The 12,376-nt window shown below is 38.0% G+C and overlaps 1 protein-coding gene across 1 annotated transcript; it reads right to left on the minus strand.

Moving 5' to 3' along the window:
- Positions 1-4,789: 4,789 nt before the first annotated feature.
- On the minus strand, positions 4,790-7,191 carry LOC107082594 (regulator of G-protein signaling 21-like). The gene is given in 5 exon segments (XM_015371363.1): positions 4,790-6,534; positions 6,617-6,783; positions 6,863-6,947; positions 7,109-7,152; positions 7,155-7,191. Coding segments are annotated over 5 exon segments (510 nt in total). The 3' UTR covers positions 4,790-6,357.
- Between the last annotated feature and the right edge of the window lie 5,185 nt (positions 7,192-12,376).

The raw sequence follows: 12,376 nt of genomic DNA on the forward strand, positions 1-12,376 counted from the left end.
CTGGGGCTCACTGACAGAAGCGGGGCTGCCGTACACTGGCGCCACCGGGCCCTCTGACCACCATCTATAGACAATGCAGGTGAAGTGTCTTGCCCAAGGACACAACGACACTGAAAGTCGGAGTCAGGGCTTGAACCGTCAACCCTTCGATTTCAGGGCAAACTCCTACATCCAACGCCACTGTCGCCCCCAAAGGCATAATGGCGTAATTTCACTACCTCACACACTAGTGAGTGGTATGTTCCTTGAAACTTTAAAATGTAAATATTAAATTAAACTGTGCTAATATAGTAGTATATATATCAGTTATTCACTACTTGAATAGTCTTTTTAGCAACTATTTTAGTCTTAATTTATGTTTTGCTTGGAAAGGAACTTTTTACTTTTACTTGATTAAAAGATGATGAAGTACTGCCACTCTTACAAGAGAACAATTTCTGGGTACTCTACCCATCTTTGCTAGTAGGTGTATTGGCAGATGGCTGGAGGCAGTTTCCTACCTTTTGTTATCACCCTGAGGTATTGGCAGCCAGAACAATCTAATCCTTCAAAATTCTTTAGTCTGTAAAACTTTTTGTTAACAAAAGTAGAAAGGTTTTGTATGTAATGCTATGAACCTGCCCCTCAATGGAAGGCATTAAGGGACAGTGGGTTGGGATCATATTCTTAAACTTTGGTAGAGGTATCAAGTAACGAAGAACAAATAGTGTGTTACTGTACTTACTGTAAGTACACTTTTTAGGTATCTATACTTTACTTCATTACTGAATTTTCTTCAGATTGACTTCTACTCATTGCATTTTCACACAAATATCTGTACTTTCTATTCCTTACGTTTTTAAAACAAACGTTACTCGTTACTCTTGGCTTCGGTTTAATGTTTATAAATATTTATTTCCCGTCATGTGCTCCATCCAATGCAGATCATTGGCTCCATCCACATCTAGTGAAAACTAGTGTGATTGGATGAGTCATATAACGCAAACACTCATTGGTTAGCTAAAGGAAATCATCAGAAGCAAGCAGGTGTTCTTCAAACTGCTAACGTGAATTGTCTATGCCATGCTACAATGTCGGATTCAGAAAAAGATGTTGAAATGTCTGAAAGATCAGACACAGGCGAGAGCGTATTGGGAGACGGAGACCAACAAGACCTCTCTCATCCTTGGCCCTATCGCCAAGAATTTTTCAAAATAGTCGAAAACAAATTGAGCTTTCAGTTCATAAAGTGGCATCTGGCTGTTATTTTTTTAAAGGTTACTTTATACTTTTATACTTTAAGTAGTTTTTGGAGCACATACTTTTCCACTTTTACTTGAGTAAAGAGGTCAAGTTGATACTTCAACTTTTACCAGAGTGTTTTTAAACTGCAGTATCTATACTTCTACTGAAGTAACAAATGTGTGAACTTTTGACACCACTGAAGTTTGGTACAACAGTTGGAGAGCAATGGGCCAAAGTAGAGAAGTAACTGGAACCTGTTTCGCTGTACCTTGCAGGTTGGTCACTTCTCTAATGTGGTGAAACAGGATTTCTCTGTTAAATCACATCAATGGGAATAAGACTATATTTAGAAAACTGCAATCTAAAAAGGAAATGCAGCTCCAACTAAATATCTTCAATTTGAAACAAATAATTGAATCAAGTTTGCAAAAAGGTAATCTATTTAAGCTTTAAACTCATAAACCTAAAAATCAAGTTGGATCAACTGTCACTTGTAACCAATTCATGCAATTATTTTAAATTGGAGCAACATTTGCTTTTTAGTGTGGTTTAAAAAAAAAGATAAAATGATTATCTCTTATTTGCTCTTCTTAGACCGAGTTCAATGAATATGGCAGAGATATGGCACAATTCTGCACCAGACTTACCGTCTAGCAGGACAATGAACCAAATCAAAACATATTCATGTTTTCACCCTCCCTGATTAAGCTGTGAAAAAACAAACAAAAAACAAACAAACAAAGAATATATTTAAATACTAAGGATTTTTTCATCACTAATTTGATCTAAAGGGAATCCTCCTTCAGAGACCAGGGAGGGTGTTTAAAAGGATGGTCTGAATTTCAAAAAAAGTAAAAAAAAAAAAAACAATCCGCTGGACTTTGTTTCCAAGTTTGAAAACGTTTTGCTTCCCATCCAGGAAGCTTTTTCAATTCAAAATTTCAGAAATAGCACTGAGTTTGAGGTTTTATACAGTAGCCCAACAAAGCCTTGTTTTTGTTTTGAAAATATGCAAATTGAAACGGACGAACAGGTCCAACCCTTAGGAATGGGGGTCGTTTGGCTTCTTTTGTTAGCCTGCAATGCCCCATACCTGTCTATGTCTTTGAAAGGGGGGTTGTTAAAGGAAATTGTTAGCCTGGTTTAACAGGCAAGCTCTTCTGTTCCCCTGTAAAGGGGTTGGGGCTGCAATGATAGCGATGCAATCACTGCATTGTAGGTTTTTTAAAGCTGAAATCTGAGCCCACCCCCTCTGTTAAAGGTTTTTTTTCTTTCTTAACATAGATGGCTTCCTTCATGCACCTCTCAAACCAACAATTTTCTTTGTCCAAAATGTGAACATGTGGGTTTCAAAAGAATGTCCTTTGTCCATTAGGTGCAGATGTACCGCAGAGTCTTGTCCAGAGGAGGCCGCTCTTCTGTGTTGGGCCATGCGTCTGTGGAGAGGTTGTTTGGTTTCTCCAATATAAAGATCAGAGCATTCCTCACTGCATTAGGCTGTATACATCACTCTGCTCATATTTGGTCTGGGGCTTTTGTCTTAAGGATGCACTAGTCTCTGTTTAAGGGTCTTGTGGTTTAAAATGTACTGGCATTTTGCGTTTGGATAAATTCCTCTTGAGTTTTTCAGAGACTCCAGCAACATACTGGATGGCAATGGTCTGCATGTTTTTCCCTAGAATGTTTATATTTCCCTCCCAAACTTTCTTCCAATTATAGATGATCATAAAACTTTTTTTTTGTATATCCAGTTATCGGCTTACAATCATTTTCAGAACAATGTTTTTGTTTGCTAAGCCTCTTACCTCTGACATTCACATCAGTCAGGAATGCAAAGTCTTCTATGTTACAAGGGATTAACCTGAGTTGTTTCCAGGAAAGAATCCATCTTAAATGCCATATTGAGGCTCTTTGCCACTAGAAGCTTGTCACAAATACACCATTTGCTGCATTAAAGACTAATACCACAGATAATACTGTTTGGCAGACAGAAAAAGCAGTATTTTAACTTGAACAAGGTAAAATACACCTTAGCCCTAGCTGTGCTGGATGGGTTTGGCCTTTAGGCCTTTGTCCCTTCGGCTGCTTCATGTTTTCAGTCTCTCCTGCATTCAAGTCCTTCCCGTAAACTCAGAAAGACATGATGCAGGTCTGTTGTTTCTCAGATTAGCCAGCAGGCCAGCTTGGTTTGAGCAGGGGTTGAAGAGTGATGGTTTAGGGCCTGCCATTCAGGAGATCTCCCCAATGTGACTTTCCTGGGAGAGAGAGTAGAGGCAAAAGAGGATGGATCTGAGAGCAGATGCTTTTTGTCCCAATTATGCCTGCAGACGGGGTTGTGAAGCTTTTAGTGTTTGCAGAGAAACCATTGGTCCCCAATGTCTACGCCTTATGGCATAACAGAAGTAAACAACTGATTTAATTTCTATCAAAAAGAAAAGAATGTGGAGTGAATTGGTTTTTTAGCTCTCTGGTGCTATTGTAGAGTTTTGTAGAGTTGCAAATGATGCCTCTGAAAGCTTTGAAAATGTAGAGACAGAATATTTTGCCCATCCTTCTTCACTGAATAGCTTATGTTATACTGGATATAAAGAACGGCCAGTATTTAAGGCTTTGTTTGCTATCAGATATAATCACAATGACACGCAGAGGCCTGTTGCTGCATTCTGACAAAAAAAAAATAAAAAATCTGTAGGGTTTGAACAGCTTTTGCAGCAATTTTTTTCTTAATTTGTGAGACTTCTAATGATTTCATCTTTGCAAAGCATTGAAATATTGTTACATTTTGTACAAGGTCAGATCAAAGACGCACATGATCTCAAAGGATATAAGTTAAGCCGACATGCTGCTAATGATATTACGTTATTCCTTTATCGCAATTGCTGTACCATTCTGACAGGAAATGCTATGTATTAGAACACAGACACTGATGACTTGCCTTGGTGACCTTAGCTGTTATCACATTTTTTTTTCCTTATCAGTTGCACAACCCCCCAAACTTCCTCTATCAGCTATTGTCATTGCATCTTTGCTGTTTTTCCTGACGTTTCTTCTAGGTTTTGCATGCATTAGCTTGAAAAAGCAGTAAAGAAATGACATAAATTTAAATGCACATAATTTTTGTCTTCTTCTTTTTAAAAACTGTCCCAAAAAAGGTTAACCGTCCTCCCACAGATAAGTCTGGTAGAACAGACAGCAACCAGTCATCTCGACTAAAGGAAGTTGTGGCCAGACTTCTGCATAACACAGCTCTCTGTCAAACACGTGGAGCACCCCTTTGAATAAAACTCCCCGTACATTCAGTACCACAGACACAAACTAAACAAGATGTTTATGAAGAACACAGCCGTCACATGGTGAAACCATGCCGAGACCTACTTCTACTTTCCAAAGATACGCAAAAAAAAAAACACTCATGTGACAACAAAGAAGAGATATATAGCACTTTATTTTCTTAAACCTTTTTACAATACAACCGGAGCAAAGAGTAAGAATTTTCAGAAAAGGCTAAAGTCTTGTTGTTGCATTTTGTCCTAGAATATGACAGAGAAAATGTTGCTCTCTTTTGTATTTGCATCTGTTTGCATAACCTATTACATTAGCTTGTAAAATCCATCATGTTCCAAAAAGAAACGAGAAACGACACCAGAACTCGTAGTATTTCTCCATGGCTTTGGTTCATCTTAAATCAAAATTGGGTTTTATCCATAGCGTGACTTATCAGACTTATCAGCTCAGCAGTTTTGATTTCAATGTGTTCAGATACTTTTTCATAATGAGTGTGCTGTTCTCCCCCAGACCACCAACATAGTGGTTTTCGGCTGCACGCCTGCTTAGTTTAAAATGAGACAGAGTTGATTCATAAATTTCTTCAATAAATGGATGTTTTAGCTTGAATTACTGAAAGTATGGTAGTCCAGTAATGCCAAAACAATACATTGGATAATTAACTGAATTGTGATAATGTGGTTGTAATAAAGATGGTGGACAGACAGACAAGATATATGTATGTATAAATAAATATGAGTGACATATCAGTACTGTTAATTTAATCCTTAATTCATTTTGTTTAATAACTTTACAGTTATTTCACTATTTTTATTACTTCATATTGCTCATCACAATGGGATAAATTATTAAAGCTCTGGATTGGCAAACCTTCACAATTACATTACTGCAGTCAAATGAAGGTGTCAACAGAAAAGTTTCCACACACACAGAGTCTGATGTAAGCGATTTTAAGCTCAATAACTCAAGATAACATAATTAAATATTGTAAATCATTTAATAATTGTATGATTTCTAAAACATCATCCAACTTTTACAAAATTATTTACACATTTAAATGTGTATTAAATAGTGTCAGGATATTGAAGTTATTGTAGTGAAATTAATTTTCTAATTTAAAGTGTTTATTTTCAGACATTTTTTTTTTAAATCAAAACATGTAAAAAATATCTTATTACTTATTAATTCAAGCAAACCAAACATGTGACACTTTTAGACTTCCACAGAGGAAGTGAGGAGGCATTTTTCCATTTCTAGCACTCTGCTGCCACCTAGTGTTTGAGTGGTGAACTTTTTTTCCCCTACCCTGTCGACAGGATCCACAATTTGCATTGCACTCAAAACAGCCACACCCTAGCAGAATATATTCAGGTTGTAAGCTTTAAAAAAAGAAAGAAAGAAAAAAAAAAAACAACTAAAGTGCACAGACAGAAAGAAACTTTGAGCTGTGAGTAAACCCAAGACATGAATATATGTTTGCAAATTACAATGAGGACAAAAACCTGTTAAACAAATTAGCATTTCTTTCGGCATAATCAATCAAAGTTGTGATAATACTTAAAAATGAGGAAATGGGTTCATATAATCTTAGACTTCTGAAAAAGAATTATCAAGGGAAATGTGCACAGTCTAAAATATTATCTCTATCTTAACATAGTTAAAATAATAAATGTTCTGGAGGTGTAACTCACTACAGAATCACACAGGCTGAGAAAAACAAAACTACATCTCCTAAGCTTAGAATGAGGATGGTATGGCATAAACCTGTTATCCACACAGCATCATAGAAAGCTACAGCAGATCAGAGCCCAACAGGAGAATTTCACAGGGGCCTTTCATTTTGAACAGTCACCTCGAGTCGGCTTTCCTCAGGAGTCCCTGATAGATGTCAGATTTTAGGAAGCGCGGGTAGCAATCCCTCGCCATCAAGCTGTAGATCAGCTTCTGTGCTGTGTCAAAGGAATTCAGGGTCGGCTGGGAGATGTTCTTTGTGATGTTTTCTCTGGTAGTGCAGTCGATGTTGATCTGAAATCAAGCAACATAGCCCGGAGCGGCATTACAACCGTCCCATTCTGAATAGAAATCACACCATCTGACACTGCTTTACCTGTCTGGGTGCATCTGTCTGGACAAACTCTGAGTAGATGCTGTTGGCGGAGGAGATCATCTCTGGGACGGTCTTGATTTTCTTGTAGTCCTCGCAAGCGAGCCAAAACAGTATGTTCTCCTCGCTGTATTCAGACTTCAGGAACTCCCGGAAAGCTATCTGTCCGGCTGTAAAAGAACAGGGCAGGAGTAAGAAGGAGCTGCGTTTGTAGAGGCAAACGCTTAAGATGCAAAGCTTAGATCTCACCTTTGCTACTGAGGACTTTATCCACAGATTCGCTCCAAGTCTCAACTTCGTCCAGTGGATCCTTGGGAAAGCAACAAAATCTACCCTTGAAAAGAGCATCAAGAGCTATGACTAGCCAAGTTATCTGTTAACATTGCATCCTTCCTAAAAAAAACCCTCATAGGCCAAGTCAACACAATCACTTTTACAATGCCGCCCTAATGCAACCTCCTTGTAGAGGTAAACCAAAAGCAAAATGAGACTTACAGTGAGTGAAAAACTCCATGGTGTTTTCCACATGGTTGCTGTGTGGTGTTGCTGCTGAAATGTGTTAAAGGTCCAATAATCATACATGCAGTAACTCACTTTATCGCCATCTCCTCGTCTTCTACAACGGGCGAAGGAGATAAGGTCGGGCCAGGCTGAAGCTCGGGTTGTGACCGTTTGGAAATGTGAGAGTCAAACGACTGAGCAAATCTAAATGATCCCCCCATCGACTCCCCCCCCCTTCCGGCGACACCCCACCCAATGTGAATGGAATATATGGAAATGTGTATGCAAAATGTTGTTGTTGGGAGAACCAGGGCATCCTACCACAGCTGTGGCAAGTTGAGGAGGAAAGGGTTGAGCCGTGATTTAGGCTGACCTAACCTGTCGGCCACAGTGGTGGTTATCACTAATGTGTAGATGTGCTAAGATTAACAAGGAATAAATAAAGGACTCGGATAATTCAAGCTTGAGCGCTTGAGTCTAAAACTAATTAACAGATTAATTAGAATCCGCTCAACTATATCTTAATTTAAGAATTAGAGTCTATAAGGATAGATGCATTTCTGGGTTGGGGTTCTACATTTTGAACTTTAAAAACTAAGCTTACTTAAAACAAAATGTAAGAGATTTTGAAGCTCTGAAAAAAAAAAAAAGTTCATGACCATACGCAAATAGCTGTAAACAAATATGCTGTCCGGGAACAATACTCGTCATCCTGCAGTTTGCATCTCAGCAGTGCTGCTCAGGAGACAAAAGCTGCACAAGCACTGATTTATTATCCGGCCCTCATGCACTGTGACAGAACATTAAAGAGATTATTTAAACTCCCCAGGGCTCCTCTTCTGTAGCGACCGGAAGACGGGACTCCAGGAGCCAAAGACTTGTGTGAGAAATCTCTGAAGTTTCAAAAGAGCAAAAAAAAAATTTTTTAAAAGTTGCTGAAACCAAAACTTTAGTTACAAAAAAAGAATAGGTGCAGATTTCACTTAAATAATTCTGTTTAAATCACAACATGCTTCTGCTTTACTACACTTGCTCAGCTTTAATAAACAATGTTTAACTCTGCTCTTCAGAGTATCCAGATGCAGTATAAAGAATTTTATATAAACTTCAGCATTAAAAGCATGTATTGTTTCACCACTAACTGTAGCGTTTACATGCAGCAGAAATGTTAGGAGTCTGGAGGTTATTCTTTATCCATTTAACAGTATTTATGCAGCAATAGCTGCTAATATTAGAATATTTTAATTCAAAACAACAAAGCTCAAACTTTATTTATAGAGCACATGAAAAAAAAAAAAAAAAAAAAAACGCAGTGATGACTAAGGGAAAGAAAGGTAATTAATTAACAATTCAATTAAGATGTTTCCCCAAGGTTCCATCAAAGGTTTATTAAACGCTAGAGAGAAAAAATGTGTCTTAAACCTCAACTGATTGAATGTGCCAAGGCGGGTTACTCCAAAGCCAAGGGGCCACCGCAAAAAAGGCTCAGTGACCTTTAGTTTTGTTTTAAGGTTGACTAATAGTAGCTGATTAGAGGATCTAAATGTTTTGGCAGAGTGTGGATATAAAGCAGCTCAGTCAAATACGGAGGGCTTGCGTTTGCTGGTGAGGAGACAAGCAGCTTTTTTTTGTACCGACTGCAGGCATTGCAAGAGCGAGAGGTCCATGCCATCATCAGGAAAATTACAGTAATCCAGTCTTGTTTAAATAAAAACATGGATTATAGTCTCCAGCTCTCTATGTGACACGTATCCGTTTACTTAAAAAAAAAATCTCAAATGGTAAAAAAACTATTTAACATGACCTGGAGGTCAAGTTTCAGCCTTTTTGATTTCTTACAAAAGACTTACACTGGAAAAACGTTCTAGAAATAAGTAAAAATTTCTTAAATTAACTGTATTTGCCATTAATTTGAGTAGGTGAATGAGTTAGTTTGCCAATGGAATGAGTATTTTTAATCTTAAAATAAGATATTTAGATAATATGCACTTGAAATAAGACAATGAAATTGGGTTTTCTTATTTTAAGTGTAAATTGTCTTGTTCCATTGGCAAAATGTCTCTTTTAGCTCCTAAATCCAAGAACAAATGCACTTATTTGAAGAAAAAATTACTTATCTAGAATTCGATTTTTTCCAGTGTATTGTTTGGTGTAAGATTATGATTTCAGAATTATTTTCAATAGGATTAAAAAAGTTTGAGGTCATCCAAAAACAATGTCTGTATAATAATCACTGGATTTAAATCTCAAAGATTGACATATATGGACATCAAAAGTGTAAAATTGATTTAAAAGTTTATGCACTGCATGAAATGTAAATCTAAGTAGGTCAGTTTTTATTAAAATCAGTGCATTTTTCTCTGTTTGAGCAGGTCAGACAATGCACATCCGAAGTAAGACAAAAACAACTACATTCTCTTATATCAAGTCCATATTATCTATTTATCTTTTTTAAGGGTAAAAATACAAATTCTATTTGCAGATCATCTTATTTACCTACTCAAATGACAGGTAAATACACATATTTTAATAAATGTTTACTAATTTTAGGTCGTTTTTGCACCCTAATGGCAGAATATATAGCAAATGAGAGAATTAGTCAGCCTTAAGGGACTAAAGAAGTAAGAGAGGCAGAGTTTAAGGTAAATTCAGCAATCTGCATAGAAAAAAAAGGATCAGCGATTGTCTAAAATTACAAGCAGAACTTTATGGATAAAGACGTTGCTCACCTGCCTTGACTCACATATGAGCTTCAGTGACATCCATAGGGGTTCGATATGATGACAGGCTGACCTTTGCTGCTAGAACAGCTTCAACTCCTCTGGGAAGGCTTTCCAAAAAGTGAAGGAGTGTGTTTATGGGAATTTTTGACCATTCTATTAGAAGTGCATTTGTAAGGTCACTCATAATGCACAATATCACTGATGTTAGACAAGAAGGCTTGGCTCTCAATCTCTACTCTAATTCACCCGGAAGATGTTTTATCCGGTTGAGGTCAGGACTCTGGACAGGCCCGTCATCTGGGAGCATGGAGTTGTCCAAAATTTGTTGGTATGCTGAAGCATTCAGAGTTACTTTCTCTTGAACAAAGGGATAAGCTTAGCTTCTTTAAAACAACCCCACACCATTATCCCCACTTCACCAAACTTTACACAGTGCTGTCAGACAGCACAGTTGTCCTGGCAACCAACAAACCCAGACTCATCCATCATATTTACAGATAGAGAACCACGAGTCATCACTCCAAAGAACTTGTGACTTTGCATTGCACTTGGGGATGTATTTCTTGGGTGCAGCTGTTCGACCATGAAAACCCATTCCAAGAAGCTTTCTGTCCACTATTCTGGAGCTAATCTGAAGGTCACATGAAGTTTAGAGGTGTGTAGTGACTGACTCTGAAGAAAAATCTCTTTACACTGCATCTGCATCTACTGACCCGGCTCCATCAGGCTACATGGCCAACCACTTCATGGCTGAGTTGCTATTGTTCCCAAACACTTCCATTTCTTTTTGAAACAGCTGAATCTTTTTTGTTGAATATTTAGGGGTGAGGAAATTTCACAGCTGCATTTGTTGCACAGGTGGCCTCCTATCCCACTTCCACGGTGGAACTCACTGAGCTACTGAGGGAGTTTGTAACAACACTCATCATTTTGGTGGTTAAAAAAAAATTCCGTAGCAATTCCGCTGAAAACTGTTATTTATTTCCTGTATATATTTCTGAAGTATCTAAAGTCGGTCAGACTATCTAGGAACTTTTAATTAATGAGTCTTGAATTTCTGTTTCCCTGGAGTATAAATATGATGTGACACAAAGGTCTGATTCTCTTACCAATTTGTCAACATGGCAAAGACAAGAGAACATGCAATGAAGGCAGATGTATGTCAACCTTCATAACTCAGGCAATGGCTACAAGAAAATAACCTCTCACTTGCCCGTATCTACAGTCAGAGGAATCATTGAGAAGTTTTAAAAAAACAGGAACAGAGACAAACAAGGCTGGAACACTCCCAAGTTTATCTCGCCACAACGCACAGTGAGAGGGATGGTAAGAAAAGTAAAAAGTCCTACACTCACTGTCAGAATTGCATCAAACTGTTGAATCTTGGAGTCATAAAGTCTCCAAAACATCCATCACACACTCTCTACATGCCATCAAGCTGTTTGGGAGGCATGCAAGGAAAAAGCCTTTTCTCACCAACACCAAACGTAAACACCTGGAGACTAAGATTGAGCTTTTTTGGCAACAAAAACTCTAATTGGGTCTGGTATAAAGAAAAAGATGAGTATGCCAAAAAGCACCTCATGCCCAGTGTGAAGTAAGATGGAGGATCTGTGATGCTGTGGGCCTGTTTCTCTTCTAATGGCCCTGGGGACCTTGTTAGAGTGCATAGCATTATGGACGCTTTGAAACATTTAAAATAAAAAAAACATCTTTAAACATAATAATGATCCAAAACATGTGGGAAATCTAAACAAAAAGGGTTTAGCAGAGACCAACTTAAGGTGCTCCCATGACCATCTCAGTGCCCAGACCTTTTTTCTTCCGTCCAGCTTTTATTGTAAAAAAAAAGTACACTGTCAGAAGAACAAGAACAGAGAAATGAAATTAACTCTCTGCATTTAACCCCTCCCTTTGTGGAGCAGTAGGCTGCCATTGTGCAATGTCTGGGGAGCAGTGTGGGGTTAAGGGTCTTTCTCAGGGACCAAGAGTGGCAGTCTGTGGCAGTGGGATTTAAACTCAGAACCACTGGATTCCAATTGCAGTGCCCTAACCACTAGGACACCACTCCCCTAAAGACCTCCATCCAAATTAAAACCTACGACGCGACCCAGGACACTGGATGACCTAGAAAGACTGTGCAAAGAGGAAGTGTCAAAGTTCCCTCTCTCTGTGTTCTCCAGTCTTCTAAAATGTGATAGGAGGAGATATAGAAGTACTGTCTTTAGGGCACAAGGGGGTTGTACAAAGTATTAACATCAGGGGTGCCAATAATTGTGAGACACATGATTTTTTTTTCTAAATGTGTGATTTTTTTTTACCACCAAAGAAATGTACTTAAATAAAAGGTTGGATTTGTCTCTTTTTTTTTTTGCATTTGGGTTCTATGCTGTAGAAGTCAGATTAGATTAGATGAGCTTTATTGATCTCACAGAGGAGAAATTCCCTCGTCACATATTGGTAGAGTAATAAAAGAAGGTGCAAACAAGGAGGAAAAAGGTGCATTAAGAAGAACTATAACTATATATATATATATATA

This window comes from Cyprinodon variegatus, unplaced genomic scaffold (genome assembly GCF_000732505.1).
Source record: "Cyprinodon variegatus isolate N-32 unplaced genomic scaffold, C_variegatus-1.0 Scaffold57, whole genome shotgun sequence".
NCBI lineage: Eukaryota > Metazoa > Chordata > Actinopteri > Cyprinodontiformes > Cyprinodontidae > Cyprinodon > Cyprinodon variegatus.